At 43.8% G+C, this 13,241-nt stretch overlaps 1 protein-coding gene across 8 annotated transcripts in view; it reads right to left on the bottom strand.

Annotated features, from left to right (window-relative positions):
* Positions 1-6,299: 6,299 nt before the first annotated feature.
* Ptprm (protein tyrosine phosphatase receptor type M) overlaps positions 6,300-13,241 on the bottom strand; it is a 619,038-nt gene continuing 612,096 nt past the window's right edge. For all 8 annotated transcript variants that reach the window (XM_063232111.1, XM_063232108.1, XM_063232107.1 and 5 more), the window contains one exon: positions 6,300-7,136. In XM_063232111.1, coding sequence (XP_063088181.1) covers positions 7,083-7,136 — 54 coding nt within the window. In that variant the 3' untranslated portion in view covers positions 6,300-7,082. The remainder of the gene's footprint in view (positions 7,137-13,241) is intronic.

The following is a 13,241-nucleotide window of genomic DNA, read 5'->3' as shown; positions in this document are numbered from 1 at the left end:
AAGGATGACTTGAAACTTGTCAGCTAGATCAAAGATCCAGTATAAAGAGAGGGTATCATGAATTCTAAGGAAGTGCAGGTAGCAGTAGAAGGTGCTGTAGTCATGGGTGAGCCTAGCGATTTCAAAAAGCACCCAATCAAAGAACAAGCTTGTGTGCTTTGATGACAAATCAATCAAATGTTCTTAGACGGAAATGCGCTAACCCTAGACTGGCCTCTTTTCAAAGAACAATACCTCTGTATGATTCTACTAATTATAACAAGATACCAGGAAGACAGATGCCCATGAGTTTCCAATTATGCTAATAGAGCAGAGTGACAAGCCATCGTCATCAGAGAATAAGTAGAAGCCACATATAAAACTTTAAGAGCACTTTGTTCCTAAGAAAGATATCCAGTCACAAAAGTTAACATCATTAAGGAAGACAAATGCGTAAAGACCCCAGGCACAACAAGTGTAGTCTCTGTAATAAACAGAAACTTACCCCCAGGGCCGTTTGGCTCAGGTTTGAATCCACTTGATCTGTTTAACCATGTCCACACCAAAGCTCCACCCATGTCTGCTACTTCCCAGGGAAGTAAACACCATATTCGCTTCCTTTGGCATCTGGTAAAATATCTAGAATTCCAGAAAGGTATAAAATTACAGTGAATGAACTGATAGTTATTGAAAATCTAGGAAAATGTAAAGAATGTAACCTTGGGAATATGTAAGAATGAGATTTTTAAAAAATTGATAAATTAAAGCTGTGACACCAACATTATTGTAACCACTCTGGAAATGAGGGCATTAGTTTTGCAATTTTTATGGGATCATTTGCATCTGAAGGGGCTTGGAGCACTAAAGGGAATTAATATGTTAGAACTGGGATTTTAATTAAGTACCTAAAAGTGCAGGTTCAGTTTGTAATTGAGGTTTATATTGAGTGGGAAAATTTATTTTGTTAAATCTATAATTTTTATAAGTTGCAAGTAACTGTAAATATTTAGGACCACACTGATTAATACCCAGAAGAATTCTAATTATCTAATGACTTAAGATTGATAATTGGGACGCTGCCTAAATTACAATTAGTAGCGAATACTCCTCTGTTCACAGAAAGTCCCCTCAGGCACTAAGAAATCCATCAGTGCTGAAAATGGAAGGCCAGCACTTTCTAATATATAGAACAATAAGTTAAGATGTTTTAAAAATAAATGACCTCCCCCCGCCCCGCCCCGGTACTGTGCATTGAGCCCAGAGAATTCACACTGAGGTACAACTGCAGTCCTTTATTTTTTATCTTGGGACAGGGTTGTGCTAAGTGGCTAAGTTGCCCAGGCTGGGCCAGACTTGTAATCCTCCTACCTCAGCCTCTCAGCATCCTGGGATTACAGACCTGAGCCCACTTTGCACCAGCTATAATTACCTCTAGAATCACATTTTGGAAAATGTCCCCTTCTGGAAAGAAGTTTCCAGAACCTAGTACATAATGAAGACCTTTGACCTACACTTTTAAATTTCTAGGCTAGAAGTACCTATTTCTACAAGCTTCTAAGGAATATCAGAATTGAATCCTGAGTCTGACGCACAGAATTACTCACAAAACTTAGTCACATGAAGTGGCAGTTATTACCTTACAGTTTATGAGGGACAGGTGGGGCCCTGGCTCAGCTCCATCATGATGTCCAGTTGAGGTGTGGGCTGGATGTGATCACTTGAAGAAAGCTCAGGACGGGAAGACACACTCCCGGCTCTGGGTGGGCCTGGTGTGTCAGTTTTGTGTCATTATAACACGCATGATAACTGACTGCTGTCATTTGCATCTGGATGTAATCTGAAGGTTCATATGCTGAAGGCTGCGTTGCTGGCCTGTGATGTTATGGGGAGGTGGTGGGACCACTGCAGCGGTAAGAAGTTAGGTTATTGGGGTACACTCTGGAAGGAGACAGTGAGACTCCCCTCTCTCCTTCCCAATGCCCAGAGGTAGCAGCTTTGTTCTAGCACATTCTCTCGCCCCCCCCAAACTGCCCTTGAAACATGTGCAAAGGCAATGTGACCATAGACTGAGACTTCTGAAACTATAACAAACTTTTAAAGTTGACTGCCTCAGATATTTTGTCACAGAGATAGAAAGCAGAGTAACATTAACTTACACAGCAGAAAGCTTGATTTGGCTCACAGTTTTGGAGGCCACGTGGCCCTACTGCTTTTGGACCTTTGGTGACACAGCACATCATGGTAGGAAACAAAAGAGAGCCAGGAAGAGGAGGTAGCTAGGTCGGCATCCCCATAAGCTCACTCTCCCAATCACCTCACTTCCTCTCACTAGGTCCTACCTCCTCCCAGTAGCACTGTGGTGTAGGCACCAAGCCTTTAACAGGACATCTTCAGGGGACACTTGCCCAACCACAGCACCTTAGCTCCCGGCTGGATGACATTCTCCATTCCCTGCTGGGTGGCCTCTGTCTTGCATTCCTTAAGGCAGCTGGCATCCCCCAGCATGTGGGCCATGAGAGCCCAGCAGGCAGGTGGTGCAGGGTCTCTTTATGACCTTGTCTCCAGTTGAGCAGCTGTGTTCCATGTCATCCTGTTTGTGGGAGGAGTCTGTTCACCCACCACAGAAAAGAGAGGTGGTTTTTCTTTTTCTTTTTTTGAGGCTGTTTTTCTTACAGGAGGCACCTGTGAGGATCTGCTGATCCATCTCACAACCAATAGTCCTTAAGTAGATGGAACCAGGGCTGTTTCTGTTTTTTGTTTTTATTTTCAGAGGAAAAGTCTTTCTGTGTAGTTTGGGCTACTCTTGAACTCACTATGTAGCCCAGGCTGGCCTCGAACTTGTGATGAACCTCTTGCTGTGGCCTCTTGAGTGGTGGGGTTACAGGCATGGACAACCACAACCAGCTGAAGGATTGTTAGAAGCATGGAGCATGCTGTAGTGTTCATATTTCCTTTCAGAGCATGTGTGTCACCTGGGGCAGAGACACTGTGTCAGTTTGTAACATTTACAGTCCATAGTTAGCTGGTTCTAGGAAGGCCCATATGGCAGAGTTGTCATGGAAGAGAAGCAGCTGCTGGCATGGCAGACAGGAAGTGGAGAGGGAAGGGAGGGGCCAGGTGGACAGGAAGTGGCCAGGGAAGGGAGGGGCCAGGTAGACAGGAAGTGGCCAGGGAAGGGAGGGGCCAGGTAGACAGGAAGTGGTGAGGGAAGGGGGGGTCAGGTGGACAGGAAGTGGCCAGGGAAGGGAGGGGCCAGGTGGACAGGAAGTGGTGAGGGAAGGGGGGAGCCAGGCAGACAAGTGGTGAGGGAAGGGGGGTCAGGTGGACAGGAAGTGGCCAGGGAAGGGAGGGGCCAGGTGGACAGGAAGTGGCCAGGGAAGGGAGGGGCCAGGTAGACAGGAAGTGGCCAGGGAAGGGAGGGGCCAGGTAGACAGGAAGTGGTGAGGGAAGGGGGGGTCAGGTGGACAGGAAGTGGCCAGGGAAGGGAGGGGCCAGGTGGACAGGAAGTGGTGAGGGAAGGGGGGGGTCAGGTGGACAGGAAGTGGAGAGGAAAGGGAGATGCCAGGAAAGATTAGCATTTCCAAGCCATGACCCTAGTTACCTGTCTCTTCTGACCAGATCTCTCCTAGCCACAAGTCAGCTATAAGCCCCCATAATCCAACTGTCTTCTAAAAGTCCCACCTAGAATGCATGAGGCTTTAGGGGGACATCTAGTCATAAACCTCAATGGTGACTGTAGATATGGGGCACTGAGTGTAAGAAGGCTCTAAGTCCGGAGTGGTCTGCAGGGCTAGAGCAGGGTTTCTGAAATGAGAATGCACACTTCACCAGAGGTGGGCCATCTCGGGTCTTCTGTCGCTCTGTGGGTTGGGGAATCCAGGGCTGCCTGAGAGCCCCTCCCACCGAAGTGGTTGCTGAAGTCGTCCTCGAAGGCAGCGTGAGGAATGGGCCTGGGGGAAGCAGCCCAAAAGAAGCACTGTCTCCAGACCACAGGAGAGCGCCAGGGGCACTGTGCTTCTTTGTAATCAAGTGTGAGTTTCACTCTGGTGTTGGGAGTGGGGGTCTGGGAAGAGTAGTGAAAAATGACCTGGTGACTATCGGGGTCACTGCTTGGCCTCTCTAGAGCATTAGAGCGCGTGCTCCTCAGGCTGTCACCAGGCGTCCAGGAAGCGTATGCACAGCAGGGCGCTGTGTGGTCTCTGCGAGCACCAGGACGAGTGATTCCCACACTCTGCCTCCCGCCTGGACACTTGCTTGACTCTGGTGAGAAGGAGGTAGGGGTGAGTATGGAGCGTGGAGCTCTCTAGGGAGGAGGATGAGCAGCTGAGTGTTTTCCTGTGAAGTAGGAAACAGGCATTGCTGCATGCATGCAGAAAGCTGAGGTTATTTGCCACGGAAGAAGAGGAAGGGTGGATGCCATGAATTTATAGCGCGATTATCCCATTTGTGTAATTCTTCCCTCGTAGCACTCAGCAGCTTGGGTGTATTAAAGAAAGCAGATTTTTAAAAAATTCTTTATGTTTGAGATGGATTTCTTATAGACAGTATATACTTAGGTGCTGCTTTTCCCCTTGTAATCTGGCAGTCTCTGAGGCTTAATTGTGGTGTTTAGCCCATTTACATGTTAATGTGATTATTGATATAGTTGAGTTTAAAACTTGCAGCTTGCTCTTCCTTTTCTGCGTGTCCATCTGCTCTTTGTTCCGTTTCTTTCTTTTTCTTCCTGTTGGAAAATTGAGGCACTTTTATGATTCCATTTTATCTCCTTCCTTGGCTTAGCAATTTTAACTCTTCAGAGTGTGTTTTCCTGATTGTTCTGGAGTTTACAGTGTGGTATGTAAGTAATCACTGTCACCTTCTACGATGTCACACTCCTTCAGGCGGAGGAGACCCACAGCAGAATGCTCCTGTCTTTCCTCCCTTCCTCCTTTGCCTTTCTTGTACGCTGTAAACCATACACTGTTACTCTTTCGTGAATTAGCTTTTAATGGTACCTAAGGAAAAGTCCTCTATATTTATCCATGTAATAATAGCCCTTCTGTGTCTATTTTTTTGTGTAGATGCAGGTTTGTGAGATTGTTTCCTTTATTCTTTCAACTTTTGTGTGCTGAGCATTTTATTTTTACCATTGCTTTCCAAAGTATCTTTGATGGGTATAGAATTCTACATTGACAATCCTTACTTCATTCAGCATTTTAAATTATATCTTCTGGCCTTCAAGAGGTCCAGAAAAATATAGAATTGTGTTGGGACTCTCACCTGCACACGTGTCAGCTCTCTGGCTGCTCATAGAGTTTTTTCTTAGTCACAGTTTTAAGCAATTTGATTGTGGTGTGCCTTGGGGGTCTCTGACTCCTATGCTGAGGTTTAGTGAGTGTCATGGTCCAATGGGGTTACAATTTCTTCCCAGTTGGGAAGTGTTTGGTCATTATCACCTCACATTTTCCACCCCATGTAAAGCCAGTTTAGAGAGACTCCCAACAATTTACTCTTACTCTGTTCATTTGGATTTTTTCTTCATCTTTGAACTGTGCCTTAAAGTCCAGTATTCTTTTCCCCTGCAGAGGCTAAGTGAGCACATTTTGTTATCTGACTCTGCAGTCCTATCTCTTGACATCCTTCTGGGGGATCAGCACACATGCTCTACCCCTGGGAATGGCTTTAGCTCTGTGTCCTGTTGATTCCACCACACACTGACAGGTACGATGCTCCCTTGAGGAGGTGGCACAGCAGGGAAGAGGTTGTCCCTGCCTGCCTCTGCCCTGGCACCTGTCAGCACTCAAACTCCCAAGACCCTCACATAGGGCAGGCCACAGTGATGGACGGGCCTAGAGCCCAACTGACAAAGGTTCCCTCTGGAGAACTCCAACTATGTCTGTGCCAGGCGCCCTGTCTGTGCCTGCTGTGATTTGCACATCCCCTCCAAGACCCATGGTGATGCTTGACTATCACTGTGACATTTCGGGGACCAGGCCCTTTAAGAGGCGACCTATGATGGATGAAGGCCATTATGGAAGGAGTGGGAAAGTCGCCTTGAGAGTGGCTTTGTTCCAGAAGCTCCCTCATGCTCCTGACTGATCGTGCCCTCCCTTATGGCCACTTGTACTTCTACCATGTTTTGATGGAGTATGAAGTCCCTCACCGGACACATCACTTCCATCTCGGACATCCCAGTGTCCAGAAATCAGTGTCTTTATAGACCACCCAGTCTGAGGTTCTCTGTTGCAGAAGCATAACAGGTGCGTCCTGCCCCCATGGTCTGGTGTGATGGGGTGGCCTCCACCCGTGTGTGCCCTGGGACACCAGGAATACACCACAAGTGGCATGGGTCATCGTTTATTGAGAATTCACACACAAGGTAAGGTCATACAATCAGTCATATCCAGGGTTTCAGAAAAATGATTGTCACTCACTGTGCTTCACAAAAATTTCTTTTAATGAATAAATAATTTGATGGAATCAAAAATATTTACAATATAAACACACGGGAAAGCTTTGGATCTGTGAATGTCACCATGTTGCAGTTTTGAACCAAGTCGCCCCAAGCTTTTCCCTTGGAACCATACAAATCTGATAGAAACAACAATTCCTACAACATAGCTTTGTTCATTACACGTTTAACGGTTAGTCCTGGAAAGCTAGGTAAGCTCTATTATGTGACATGTTAGAATACAAATATTAACTAAAGTAATATATTATCATAATGCCAGGAAGCATTCTCCACGGAACAAAAACATACACTCAGCTGTAACAACCGGAGGATCACGGGCCACAAAAAAATACCCCAAAGGTACAAATTCCTTCATAAGAATATAATTGTGCTCTTCAGTCAGCCAGATGTCCACGCAGCTCTACCAAGCTGGTGACTGTGACGAGGAGGTGCTTTCTGACAACTGTATGCTCTGTGTTTCTGTCAGGCAGCAGCATGGCTGGGAATTGGGCAGTGCAAGCAGTTTATAAACACTTTCTTGGGCTCTTAATAAGAGCCAATTATGCAAAGCAAAGGAAGCATATTGAGAAGTCTCCGTCTCATCTACACGAACACCATGGACCATCTTAGCCTTGTGGCGGGAGAAGGTTTGTCTGCAGAGCCGGTGATGCCATCAGCCAGAATTCAAGTATTCCAGGGCCACTTCATAGCAGAACTTGTACTGATCCTGGAAAACAGAAGGGGACACCATGAACTCTGTCATGTCTAAGCATGACTTCTATGGGGGACTTATGCCAGATGATGGTGTTAATTAGAAGAGATCAAACTGATAAGGATTTGGATTAGAATCCTTATCAGAAAGTCACCATTCTGAGCCACAAATACTTTCCCTGTTTGTGACTGCTTTCCTGCAGAGCCTGATGAAAGTACTCTTGGTTTCTGTGCTCATCAGCGATCCTGGAAAGTACTGGGTGATGGAAGAGAACACAGTCCACCATCCCTACCTGTAGGTACCCCATGCTTGCCTTCAACCACACTGAGGCCAGAAATGTTTGACAGGGAACTGTGTCTCTACTGAATGCAGAAGTCTTTTCTTGTAATGATTCCCTAAAGGATTATATGTATATTTACATTGTCCTGGATGTCAGGAATCTAGAGATGGCCAAGTATATGGGGCGCTGTGGGTAGGGTCTATGCAAACGATACACCACTGTATAAAATGTACTTGAGCAGGCAGATGTTGATGGCCACTGGGGATCCTGAAGAGATGCTCCAGGAATACAAAGGATGACTGTATGTCTGTCCCCACACTTCTGCTGGTACAGCTGCAACCCGAGCTTCCTCCGACTTTCAGTCTCAGGACATTTTCTCAATTTTGTAAGAATTAGCTGTTTAATTACGATGGCCGTTCCCTGCACCCTGACCTGGAGAAGCCCACTGTGCCACTGCAGAGGGTGAGACAGGAGCAGATGGCACTACAGGCCATATGTCCCTAACAGGTGCTGTGGAGCCTGTGGAGGTGAGAGATCAGGAGGCTGGGGGCTGCAGTGGTGCCAGATGCAGTGTCCCTGGAGGAGAGGACTGATGTGTGAGTGGAACTGCATGGGGAGCTCTGTCTGCTGGCTTCCTGGTCTCCGTCGGGGTCCTGACTGCTGTACACTAGCAAAAAAAGCTTCATTATGTTTGTGTTATGCCAAAGTACCTGTAACACTGCCTACTGTTCTGTATGTGTTTTTTTCCCCCCTCTGGGTGACCTAATTGATATATTAATCAGTGCTCCCCTCTGTAAAGAATTATAAATCCCTGGGAACCTAACCTAATTGATATGTTAACCATTGTTGCCCTCTACCAATAACAGATGTGGTACTAAAATAAGCTGACAAAAGATTGTTAATTACTGCTAGACTTCTGTCCTCTGCTAAGGGAAACATATTCTTAGCAGATTTCCTGATTCACACCCATAACCCCTTACTTTGTAAGCTGTGATATGTACATAAAGGCTGCACGCTTTGAGGGGGACACACAGCTTTTGCAAAATCCAACTGCATTGTGTTGCTGGGCCCAGGATAAAATAAATCAGCGTTGCTTTTTAAAATATGTTTTTGCCCCATTTTTTGAACTAGAGTTTGGGAGCTCTTTTGTGGATTCCAAGTGGATGACATCACTGTAACTGGCGTCCTTTTACTTTCCTGTGTACCATTTTGTATGATAAAGTAGATGGATGTTCATTATAATTGGGATCAAGGAGGCATTCCATGGAGAGCGAAAAGGAAAAGCATAAAAATGTCTGAAGTTCTCTGGGAAGCACAGACAAGTTCTTCATCAGTACAGTTACAATTCTGGTTTTTAAAACACTATGAACAGGTGGTGCATCCCGCCAGGACTGCATGTGGTATTTTCATGCGTGTCTACAGTGTGCACTGGTCAAATCCAATCTCCCTCCTCCTCCCCCTCTCCCCGGTGCTTTTCTGCTTTCAGGTCAGCTTTTATTTTTAAGCTTTTTGTGCGTGAAGGAACAGTCTATTTCTGTGACTGTCTCGTTTCACTCAAAGTCCTCCAGTTCCCTTGTCCCAAGGTCAGGACTCCACCGCTCACCAGAGCACATTTTCTTACCTCTCCACCTGTTCACAGGCGCTGAGGCCGACTCTGTAGCTTGGCTGTTAGAAACAGAGCCACAGTGAACACGGGCGCATACAGCTTTTTGTTATACTTGTTTCATTTCCTTTCAGGTGGGATAGTGTCACAGGCAGCTGAGTTAGATAGAAATATTACAGGTAGGCAGACAGGGCTGAGGCCTGTGAGGCGGGGCCAGTACAGAAGGCCAGATACCTTGCAGCCTTGGAAGAGACAGACACTCTGCTGAGAGCCAGGCCTCAAGGCAAAAGGCAAAACAAATGCAACCATACCCTAAGCATAAACATCAGGGATTGCTTTCTAGATAGGTATCAGTCACCTTGAGGAAGCCAGGAGTCACTGTCCTAGCCCCCTACAGGAAGAGTCACTCCTCCATAATCATGCCCGCTTGCTATGTGACTTGCTTCCCCATTCATCCCTGATGTAGTCAATTTTACCCAAAGAGTCTTATTGGTTGACCATAGTTCTGTCCCACCTATGCCCCCCACCTTGCCAGTTCCCATGTTTTCCCCACCTTGAACTGACCTCACCTGGTGGTTTTGCTCTATCAAATCCCTAGAAAAGACAGAGTCCTTGGCAACCCATTTGGGACCCCTTCTGCTTCTTTCAGACAGAAGCTTTCTTTTTTTCAATAAATATATTCTGTTCTCAACCTCCATTGTTCTTAAAATTCATTGTTCAATTTTAGAGAACAGGAACTCTTAACAGGTTATCTAGTAGGTCAGGAGTTCCTTCCCCTATATCAATAGGATCAGATGACAGATTTATTTTTTTAGGAAACTGTACTTTTTCCCATAGTGGCTGTACTTATAATCCAGCTAACAGTATATAAGGTCCCCCTATCCTCATGAGCATCTCTTGTGTTTTTATATATTTTTATCATAGCCCTTCTAGCTGGGGTGAAATGGTATCTCACTGTAGTTTTGATTTGCATTTCTCTGATAGCTAAAGATACTGAGAATTTTTTTCATGTATTTCTTGGCCTTTTACATTTCTATTGAGAACTGCTAAGATCATGTACATATTTTAAAATTTAATTACTTAGTTTTTTATTAAGCTTTCTGAGATTTCTGTAATTTAGAAATGAACCTTCTGTCAGGAGACTTGTTAGTACGTTCTCTCATTTAGAAGGCTATCTCTGCATGGACCGTTCCATTGCTGTTCCACCAGGCTAGAAGCTTTCTTTTTTTAATTTTTAATCGGTACCAGGGATTGAACTCATGACTGCCTGCTTGCAAGGCAGGTGCTTACGCCGCTGAGCTAAATCCCCAGCCCCGAAGCTTTCTTGTTTGATACAATGCCATAATTTTCTTTTATTTCCCAATCGTGTCAATTTCTACTTTTATTTCCCATATTTCTGAGGCCCTGTCCAGAAAGTCACTGCCTATACCACTGTCTTGAGGTGTTTCCTGTGTATTTTCCTTTCATAGTTTCAAAATTTCAGGCCTGATACTTAGTTTTTTTGACCTTGTTTGAGTTGATTTTTGTACAGAGAGACAGGACAGTTTTCAGTTTTTTGTGCCTGGATGTCCGGTTTTCTTAGCACCATTTATTGAAAATTCTATCCTTTCTCCAATGTATGTTATTGGTGTTGTGCTAAGAATCAGTTGGTCGTAGATGGGCTTATTTCTGGGGTGCTGTTCCATCCCATCAGTGTATGCAAGTGTTTTTATGCCACTACTATGCTGTTTTGGTTACTCTGGCTCTGTAGTATGTCTTGAAACTGGATATTGTAATGTATCAAACCTTGGTTTTTTGCTCGTGATTGTGTTGACTATTTGGGGGTAATTTGTGACCCCATATTAATTTTAGGTTTTATGTCTAGTTCTGTGAAGAATGTCATTGTGTTATATTTGTCGATTGCTTTGAGTAGTATGGAGATTTCAAATTAATTTTTCTAATTTATAAATATACGTTTTTCCAACTCTTCAATGGCTTCAGTGTTTGGTTAATTTTCATTATCTGAAGTCTTTCACTTCCTTGCATAAGTTTTTCCCAGGCATTTTGTTTGTTTTTGGTACCCATGGCGAGTGGGGCTGATCCCATGATTCTTTCCTCATTAACCTGCTTATTGCTATAGAGGAAAGTGACTGATTTTGTAAATTGACTTTATATCCTGCTGCTATACTGAATTTATTAGTTACAAAATGTGGTACTCTAGCCAAAGAGCGCTGTCATCCTGTTCTATGCTTGCCATTGCCCTAGTTATGTGCCCTAATTACCTTGTAACTCCCTTTGCTAAGGCAGCTATTTCTTGCAACTGACCACCCTAGAGCAACTGACCACAATGTTGTAATTTAACCAAAGCGCTGCCATACTGTTCTGTATGTGCCGTCACCCTGGTAACCTGTTTGCTGTGTTAACCTTTGTCCCCCTTTTGTGAAAGACAGTTCCTGGAATTAGCTGACTACAAGTTGCAAATTCCTATAAAGGAGAAACTTGTTGACCACCAACTGCAAAACCTCCCGTAAAAACTCTGTCCTCAAGCAAAAATGGAACAAAGGTTTTCCTCAACCTAATTCTCCTCCCACCCCTTACTTTGCGATTTTTCCCTTTATAAGCCTGACAAAATTTTAACCTGGTTACACAGTTTTGCAAACTCCAACTGCACTGTGTCACTGGTGCCATCTTAAATAAAGCACTTCTTTTTCTTTTAAAAGACGTCTTGCCCCATTTTTGGACAATATCTCGAGGTCTCATTTTTGGGGTACCACATGAAAGTCTTCTGGTGGACTCTTGAGGATATTCTGTACAAAGAGTCATATCTGGAAATGGTGATAATTGTTGTCCTGCTTTCCCCATTTTTATATCTTTTATTGGTTTTCCTCTCCTGGTTGTTGTGGCCTAAACCTGAAGTGCTGTACAGAGCAGATCCTGTGGGAACGGTCAGCCTTCCCATGGTCAGGACCTACAGCTGCTTCCCCTCTTCCCCATTCCATGCATATGATGCTGGCCATGGGCTTGGTGTTCATAGCCTTTGTAGTGTTGAGGTATATTATTTTGATTCATAATATTTGAAAGTGTTTTTATCATGAAGAAATGGCTGAGTTTCACTGTGAAGGAATGCTGAGTTTTATCAAATGCTTTTTGTGTATCTATTGAGATCATGCTGCCTTTATCTTCTGTTCTACTGATTTATTACATTTATTGATTTGCATCTAGCAATCACCCTTGCATCCAAGCCTGCTGGAACACACTAAGTGATGACCTTGATGTGCTTATACTGCGTTAAGAATGTCTGAATCCATGTTCATCAGGACATTGGTTGTTCTTTTTACTTTTTTATTTGTCCTTGTCTGGTTTTTGTAACAGGGTAATACTGGCTTCATGAGTTTGGAATTGTTCCTTCCCTTTCAGCAATTGGGTGGTCCTGAAGAACCAATGCCAAGTAAAATTCAGCAAGCAAGCTATAATTGTATGTTGGGAGACTACCACTGCTGCAGTCTCACTACCTGTTACCAGTCTAATCTGGTTTCTTATGTCCTTGGGTACTATTTTGCAAGATCATGTATGTTTAGAAATTTGTCATTTCTTCTGTTTTAAAATTTGTTAGCATATAGTTTTAAAGCATAATTCCTATGACTTTGTATTTCAGTGGAACCCATTATATCTCCTTTTTCCTCTCTGATTTCATGTCTCGAGCCTTTTTTCTTATTTAGTTTAGCTAAGGGTTTGTTAATTTTATTTTTTCAAAAAACACTTTGTTTCATTGATCGTTTGTATTCTTTTTTTACGGTTTCTATTTATTTATGATCTGATGTATTATTTTTTAATTTTCTTCTACTGATGTTAGGTTTGGCTTGTTCTTGCTTTTTGGATCCTTGAGAGGTATCATTAGATTGCTATTTGAATTTTTCACGTAAATATTCATTGGTTTACATTTTCCTCTCAGTATTCCTCTGCTGGATTCCGTAAGTTTTGGTGTCATTTTTCCATTTTCATTAGTTATGAAAAATTTTCAAATGTCACTTTGATTTCTTCAGTGACCTACTGTCCATTCAAAGCGAGTTGTTTATCTCCATGCTTGTGTAACATTTACAGTTTCTTTTTTGTTGACTTGTAGTTTTACTCCACTGTGAGCAGGTACGGTGAAGGATATTTCAGTGTTTTAAAATTAAGACTTGTTTTGTGGCCCAAATGCCTGGTATATCCTAGAGGGAGTTCCATATACTGATAAAAGAGTGGCATTATCAGTGGC

This window comes from Cavia porcellus, unplaced genomic scaffold (genome assembly GCF_034190915.1).
Source record: "Cavia porcellus strain 051 isolate PalLab524CR breed Dunkin Hartley unplaced genomic scaffold, mCavPor4.1 scaffold_20, whole genome shotgun sequence".
Classification (NCBI taxonomy): Eukaryota; Metazoa; Chordata; class Mammalia; order Rodentia; family Caviidae; genus Cavia; species Cavia porcellus.
This window is presented reverse-complemented; position numbering and strand designations above follow the sequence as displayed.